The sequence below is a fragment of the Typopeltis vanoorti genome, chromosome 4 (genome assembly GCF_054136105.1).
Source record: "Typopeltis vanoorti isolate ZY-2024b chromosome 4, IOZ_Tvanoo_1.0, whole genome shotgun sequence".
Classification (NCBI taxonomy): domain Eukaryota; kingdom Metazoa; phylum Arthropoda; class Arachnida; order Uropygi; family Thelyphonidae; genus Typopeltis; species Typopeltis vanoorti.
In genome coordinates, this window is record NC_143552.1 from 94,288,024 (window position 1) to 94,296,576 (window position 8,553).

Below are 8,553 nucleotides of genomic sequence, written 5' to 3' on the forward strand. Positions count from 1 at the left end.
TAACCCATATCTTTTATACAGCCCTACCTGCCCCTCAAACTCATCCCACACATTCACAAAATGAACTCCTTTCTCCTCACACAACTCTGTTAGCATACCATTCAAAATCTTTGCTTGCCTTCTCAGTTCATTATCATACCTGGGCAACACACTGACTATCTTACCTACCCTCCTATTTTTTACTCTCCTTAACAGCCTCATGACATCATGCCTTATATTCTTCTTGTTACCAGTCAGATCATTTGTGCCAACTCTTTTGCTCGTGTACGTTTCTTATCCAATGCTTCCACCACCCTGCTCGTGCTACCTCTTATCATTGAATCTCCATACATTGACACTCTCAAAAGCATTCAATATTTCTTTCAAATCTTTTGTTCCATTCTTCTTCACATTCCCATGCAAATCTGTAATTCTTATATTTTATGGAATTTAAGAGATTACCTAGATTTTTTTCTTGAAAATAAAAGCAGCAGCAAAAATAAATTAACAAGGTAAGTAAAAGAGATGTCGAGAGCAGCTTAGAAAAGGAAATATCTAATAAAATATATAATGCTTAGAAAAACTCTTATTATGGTGTTCATTAATCATTATTGTTATGTGTACAAAGTGACTGAAGGATATTTTATGAACCTATTAGCTGTGTTGGCAAAATCTAAACAGCCAACTAACTATTCCTGTATGATCCTAAACACAATCCTTTGGAAATGAATTCACAAATTAATAAACTAACCCGATGTTCTGTAAATATTACTGTTAAAATAATCCCATGATGTAGTGAGCACTATGCTCACCTTTGTATGTTATTTTTGAAATGTTATGTAAATATTTTATACTGTTTCCTTTTCTGATATTTACAGATAGAGATGGCTCATAGGGTACTTAGTAAGGATATGGGTTCCCTAGTACAAGCTATGCAGCAGGCTCAGAAATATTCCAGAACAACTTTAGATGTTGAATACAGAAAAGGCATGTTGTCTGCTGCTCATATTCTTGCTATGGATGCTAAAAATTTATTAGATGTAATAGATTCAGTACGGATACGATTAAAGTCATTAGGAGAAGGAAATCCAGTGTGGTTACCTCAAACTATTACATCTGATCACAGTTTTTCAAGACCTGCTAGCTGTATAGACTCAATGCCTAGTTGTACATTAATGTCGCATTCTTCAGGACATGATACTACCCCGTGCAAAATTGCGGAATGTTTAGGATCTCCAAGTTCAGCAGAAGAATCAAAATCCAATATAGCATCCCCTCATTTACTAGATGAAGCTAATGATAGTGGCTATGATGTAACATGAGGTTTGTTATAAAAGTCTTAGCTACAGCAATTTGGGAAACTAAAAATGAGTTTTAAAGGAATATTTGTAATCAGTTCTTGATGTACAGTTTCCTTTTGTGTTCTGTGATGTGCTATGAACAGTACATTCTGTGTTTTTCTTTTTAGTTTTTCCCCCATCTGTATTCTTGTAGTTTCACAAAGAATTGCCTTTCACTAGAAATTCATATTTCAATAAATCTCATATTTATCATCATATTAGAAAACTAAATGCACCAAATACTATTTATTGGCGCAAATCTTACTTTCCTGTCAGAGTTAAATATACCACTTCACAGAAAGAAAAAAGCTCTCTGCCTTTCCTTTGGCAGAGAACTACATTATGGAAACTGCAGAATCTATATACATAATTTTTTTGAATAAAATATAAACATTTACTTAGAAGGATTTTTTCCTTTCTCAGAATAAATAAATAATAAAACCCTTGCAAGAATGCAGTATTACACTTGTAGTAATATCACACAGTAGAACTTAATTTCAAATGTTGCAAAAGTTAAAATTGCCAAAATTAATTTTATAGTGAGAAAAATCTCAACAAATATATCCTAATTCAGTAAAGATAAAATATTTTATCTTTGACTTATAATTTCATGGTGATTTCTCTGGCACAGTCCTAACAATATATACATTTGTAGTAATCTGCAATATTTGATTATCTCACTGCTATCAGAATTTAGATGTGTGATGTTCTACAAATGTAATACTTTTTTTAAAAAAATAATACTTATAAAATGTCATATACTCTAAAAGTTGACTAATCGTTGAATCCTTTAGATAAATGGCTAGTTTGATTTGCTTATTAAGCAGTTAAAAATGCTTTATTATGCTTTTTCTTTCTATTATTGGATGAGTATACCATTATTTTATACAAGATTTGCACCTGTAATGTTCTCTACTTCTCAGCATCATGACATGCTGTTTACTGTCCTGTTAATATGTAGGCATTTCCATTCATTCATACCTGGCAAATAATCTTTTATCTGAAGTAGAAAAGTGCTGACTCTTCTTCATTACAAATCATTTTTTACGTTCTGAAATCAAGTTTTGCATAATTGTATTTCATTATCAGTTTTCTGCATGGCCCATCTTTTGTGCTCTGTGATTATCTGTATTTGGTTAGCCATGGAATATTTACCTCTCTGTGAAATGGAAAGCTATTTGTTTTTTTCTGACATTGGAACATTAGTCACAATGCCAAATTTTCTTCAAATTTAAGTATCTTCGATTTAGGATTGGCTTCATAGTGTAGATATTAAATATCCACATCAGTTAATATGTAATAGACCACATCTTTTTCTGTAATTAAAGGATGAGTCATGTTAAGTGTTGATAAATTTTGGGAGTGGGTGAAAAGGTTTTTCCCAATTAAAATACTCATTTAAAATACTTCTGATTTTGATTTCTTAAGTGAAAAGCTGCCCTTTTTTAGTAATAAGTTGGTCATAGAAATTATATTTATAACATTCATTTTATGTGTGCATTGCCTACTTTTACCTGGATTACTTGTCTTATTCATTATTTTAGTTGCTGTATATTACTTACCCAATACTTGGTTAGTAATATAACGTTTCATTCTTGAATAACCGTATTTCTCTTATAGTAAATATCTCACTGAAATCTAAACTTTCTTTTTAGAAAAGAACAAATTACAGTATTCTTTATTTTCTCTTTTTTAAATCTTCCTGTAGATTAAAATTTTATATCCACTCTGTTTTCATATTTACATCTGTTAAGTTCTACTTTCATTTTTTTTTTTCACTTTTATTTTTCTGATATCTGTTTTTCTAAAACTATTCAACACTGGTCTTTTTGAAATAATTCTTGTTTAGTAATACTTCTATGTTTATTTTTACTGTTGGACATAGGTTTGTTCTTCATATCCAACAGTCTTGTATATAATTTTCTTGGCCCAGTATAGTGTTGGTATGCAGGATTCAGTCTCTTTTCATTATGTAAGATGCTCATCTAGTCTAATATTCTGAACTAAAATCTGGCAGATTAGTATTTGCCACACATGATTAAAATGTAGTCAGATGATTCTTAATGTTCAGATATTGAGAAATAAATATAAAACACTTTTTAGTAATAGTTATTTTCATCTTGTTTATTGTTGTGTGTATTGTATCTAAGCAATTCTTATATCTCTAGTTATAAAGTCATTAAATATTTACAAGAATAAGGATATGTATTATAAAGGCTACACGTACCCATAGCCATTAATACTAGTCCTACATTGTATTTATTTTCTGTCTGTTCACATTGCATACAAATAGGATGATGAGAGAAATCTTTTAGAATGCTGTGAGCATCTGAATACCATATTGCAAATTATGCTGCACAATAAGATTTTGCACAGTTCTTAGTTCAATCTTATTTGTTTGCATTGTTTCAGATGACCTTCTGCAACATAAGATTTTTATTCTTAAAATGAAAATGTTTTCTTTATTATCAACTGATATTTTTTGGTATCAACTCTAGAGATGCACTAATGTGTTATAAAGTATATCATCGTTACAATAGGGAATTGCTTAGAAATAAATGTGTTATGTGTTGTCTAAAAATATAATTTTTAAGTTAGATGCTCATTTAAGGAGAAAAAAAAAATGTATACTTTGTGATACTAATTGATCAACTACAAGAAACAAATCAGAGCTTGAAATGCTGGTTAGTGAGGAAAAAGTTGTAAGCAATTTTTTTACAAGTAAAAATCTAATCAGAGTAGTGGTGCATTCCATTTCACAAAAATATAAAAATTAAAAATTCCATGATTCTAAGAACTTAATATATAATAGTTATTACTGGATAAGAAATATGCATACCACATTTATATATAAACTGAAAATAAAATTATGATTTGCAGAAAGTGAAGTTTATAATAATGCACAATGCCCTTCTCAATAAGATTTCTGTACTCACAATAGTCTTAGAATTATAGAATGTAAATACAATAAATTTGATTGAGCTAGTAATTAAATTACTTCAGTTAATCTAAAAATTAAGATAAAGGGTGGTCATGTACTAGTGTAAGGGTTTTTTTAATATTGCACAGTGTCCATTAAATACTAACATAATTTGCAGCAACTGTGCATGCAAGCAGACTGGCCATTCAGCCGTAGCCTGGAGCTAAACACACTACTTTTTACTCACTACATTAGTTTCACTAGATTTTATTTAAATGGATAGTCAGCCCTGGTATTCCACCTGTTAAGAGTAAAAAAAACCTGAAAATCAATTACTATCTCTTGGTGAATTAAAGAGGTGGGATGAAAAGCTAAATGCAGAATATGGTTACTTTATCTGACTGTTTTTGGTGAGGAACAGATTTCTTTCCTATCTATTTTTCTGTTGATTTCAGAATGTGTGGTGTCTGATTTTTGTATTGTTTTTGTCATCCACCCTTTAACTGGCATATTCTAAATTCAACTTCGTTTTACCATATGCTCTCTTGATGATTGTAATCTCAATTTCCTCCATTATTATTTTCAATTGAAAATAATTTTTGAACATTGAAATGGGCAGAAAATAATACTGAGTAATATAGTCACCTGTGATTAGACCAGTTAAAGGGTTAATAGCTACTTTTAGCTATAATTCTGTAGTTTATAACCTTCTTTGCTATTAAATGTGCAGGTCTTCAATTTAATAGTTCTTCCTGGTTGACAAGAAATGTGATTGAATTGCTGGTAATGCCATTGTTGTGTGTTTAAAAACCAAGTAAATGTGATGTCTTGAATATCACTAATATTATTCCTATTGTAGTTATTTTGTTGTAAATTCCAGTCAACCTAAGCTCACTTATAAGATTTACTGTGATACTGAACTAGATAAATAGTTTTTATTATATCTTATTTTTTTGTTCATTTCTTCTATTAAAAAAAAAAAAATCCTGATTTTAATTTTTTTTTCTAACTTGACCCTCTTTGTAGAGAAATCTTATTTATTTTATCTGTTACATTATGCTTTTGTTTCATAGTTATCCATTTGTAGTTTCCAAAAGTACTGACAACGTGCCTCTTGTATGGTTGCCTGAAAAAAAAAGATAATTGTCCAATGCCTGAAATGAATCTAATAATGCATGTACATATATGAATACTGATATAAATACATTTTTGGCAGAATAATCACATTAATTTTTCTTTAAAAAATATTGAAGTTACAAACATCACTTAAAGTTTATACAGTTGTTTATCAGTTTACTTCAAAAATTCTCTTATTTAACTTGCTTTATATTCAGATCAGATATTTCATTATAATTGCAATTATCATTAAGTTTATTGCAAAATTTGTTTCTACTACCAAATACAGATCATTATAGTCATTAAGAATTTTTATATATTTGAAAAACAATTCTCAGGTATGTTATATACATTTACGTTTTATACTTTTTTAAACATCAGATTGAATAAGGCATTTTTATTTCGGAAAAAAAATTAATATAATTTAAATGTACATTCATTTCATATTTCTTATTGTGTATATGATGAATTTCTTTACATTTGGTGCTGAAAGTGGAACAAGCAGTGGTGGGATTATTTGAAAAGAAATTGTATATTATATGTATAGAAAGATGTGAAATTTATTCATTAAAATATCCTTGTTTTTCATTGCTTTATTTTTTTTCTTTACTGTTATGCAATTGATACAGTATTAAAAATACTATATGTATATAAACAATTAAGTATAATGATTTATCACAAATCCATATCCAATGCAGTACATTGTACCATTCTGCAGTGTACTTGATTAACTGATCTGTCTGTTCAAGAAAATGTTAATCCCATACTATTTCTGAACTGTTTATACCATGGTGGGTCTCCAACCTTTTGGCTTACCTGGGGCCACATTGAGTGAAGAGGAATTGTCTTGGGCCACATATAAAATGTATAATATAGTTTATGTATATAAGTAATAAAACTTCCTTTATTTTTTTATTATAACATTAAAAAAAGTGTGCGGTGTGACCAGAAAGGATCATCTGAGAAATGACTATGTCAGGGGAACAGTGAAAGTTACGAACTTAGGAGCGAAAATACAGGAGGCAAGGTTGAGATGGTTTGGTCATGTGATGAGGAGGGAGGACGAATATGTGGGAAGAAGGGTCATGCAGATGGATGTGCAAGGAAGGTGGAAGCGTGGGCGGCCAAAGAAGAGATGGAGGGAGCTGGTAGAAGAGGACTTGAAGATGAAGAACTTGGATGTGGTGACAGGAAGGTGTGGAGGAGACTCATAACAAACAGTGACCCCACTTAAGTGGGAGAAGCTGCAGAAGAAGAAGAAGAGAAGAACATTAAAAAAAGTGGGTGGCATAAATAAATACAAAACTAGTGAGATATTTGGCCTTGTTTGCGTGAAATCAATGTCTGGTTCGATGGAAAGGTTTGCAATTTGAAGTGAGCTCTCAACGTTGTCGTCAGAAATTTTTCATCTAACTTTACTCTTCGTATCTTCATTCTTGAAAATAGTTGTTCACAAATGTACATACTACCAAAAAGCGATGACATGAATAAAGCGTGATTGTTAAGCAAAGGATATTTTTCTCTGGGAAGATAGATCTTATAAAAATCTAGCAAAGAGACATGATCAAATTTTTCTTGCGTTGAATATCTGATTGTAACTCTATACATTCCATTTGAAAATTCGAAGGTAATGTATTTATGTTGACTGAAAATGGAGTTGCAAATATACAGAAAAAACAAATGATAATTTTTTCTGAAATCTTGAAACTTATTCTCAAATTCCTGTATCAAAATGGAAAGAAAGACAGCATATTTTTTGCATCACATAATAATGTTAAAAGATCTTATGGGGTTGCATTACTAGCAGTCCAGGGCCACAGATTGGACACCCCTGGTTTATACTTTACCACAATCATAATTTGAATTATTAATCATTTTCATTTATATAATGAATGATTGCATCTCTCATAATTCGTCCATGGTCAGATATTTTGTGGTAAACCAAGCCAGGGAATTTAGAACACAGATCACTAATCAAAAAACTATTAATTAATGAAACATTATTCCAGAACTATCTGCATATCATCAGTTGAATGTACATTGCATTAAAGAGCTTCACTAATGGTTTAGAAAGTTTTTTAGTCTTAAGTTTAACCAGAGTGAATCTTGCAGTATTTGGTTAATTTATAATAATAATAATAATCATTAAATTCCTGACATTTACTCTCAAGGGGGTGTACAAGATATTATGATAGTACTACCTGAAAAACTTACATCATTACTAACTTCCTATCAACAATTATCCTCAAAATCAATTTTTCTCTCAAGACTTCAGCATTATCAGATCTTATATTTCTGCCTTCTAAGGCACTTTTTTACTGTATCAATCCACCTATATCTTGGTCTTCCTCTGGGTCTTTTTCTTGCCAGCCTGGCAGAGAACACTTGTTTTGCTAATCTTTCCCCTCCCATTCTGTTTAAGTAACCATACCACCTGAGATTGCGAAGGAGTTAACATCTGCTTTGACATAATTGTTTATTATGTAAAATAAATCTACATTTATACTTTCATATAAACTTTTGTATTTTTAAAAAAGTAAAATTTTTCGCAAAAATTTTTCATGGAAACTTATTTTATGGGGCACTGAAAAAAATTTTGCACAAGGGCGCCTCCAACCCACGGCACGGCCCTGTTTGAGCAGCATTTATGTATTTTAAGTGAACTGCACTAACGCAACTCGTGAATGCCGGTGAGTGTATTCCCGTAAGCTCTCTTTTGATTTTCCCTTTCAGTCGGTTCTGACCGTAGGTGAGTATGTGGGCATTGCTCATAAAGTATTCCTAGTGAGATTTTTACAGGGTAGTTCACGGGGCCGGTTTACCTGTTCTAGGGGACGAAAAACCAGAGTTTCGGGGTGAAAAAACCCCTACCTCTGTATGAGACCGGCTAACTCACCTTTAGTCGAAAGAGATCAGATTAAGGTTCACGGATGGGAATCGAACCCAGGTCTTTCCGACCAAAGGGCTTCGTCTATACTGACTGAACTACGGAGGCTCTGTAAGCTCTCTGAACAACATTTTTATGAAACTTTCATAGTTTCTGCATTTGACTTTGAAATAATGCTGGATTTAATATCCAGCTTGCTTATATAATTTTACATCGCCGAACTGAAGCTTTTTTTGCTCTTTATTTTAGTAAATACTTTCATGCACCGACAGAGTTCACTTACGAGAAATACACATCTCTAACATTTCAAG

General features: G+C 31.3%; 1 protein-coding gene across 4 annotated transcripts in view; it reads left to right on the forward strand.

Annotated features, from left to right (window-relative positions):
- Positions 1-3,966, forward strand: part of LOC150107502 (focal adhesion kinase 1-like) — a 496,861-nt gene extending 492,895 nt beyond the window's left edge. For all 4 annotated transcript variants that reach the window (XM_090391922.1, XM_090391925.1, XM_090391923.1 and 1 more), the window contains one exon: positions 858-3,966. In XM_090391922.1, the coding sequence (XP_090248048.1) occupies positions 858-1,301 (444 nt within the window). In that variant the 3' untranslated portion in view covers positions 1,302-3,966. The remainder of the gene's footprint in view (positions 1-857) is intronic.
- Positions 3,967-8,553: the final 4,587 nt, after the last annotated feature.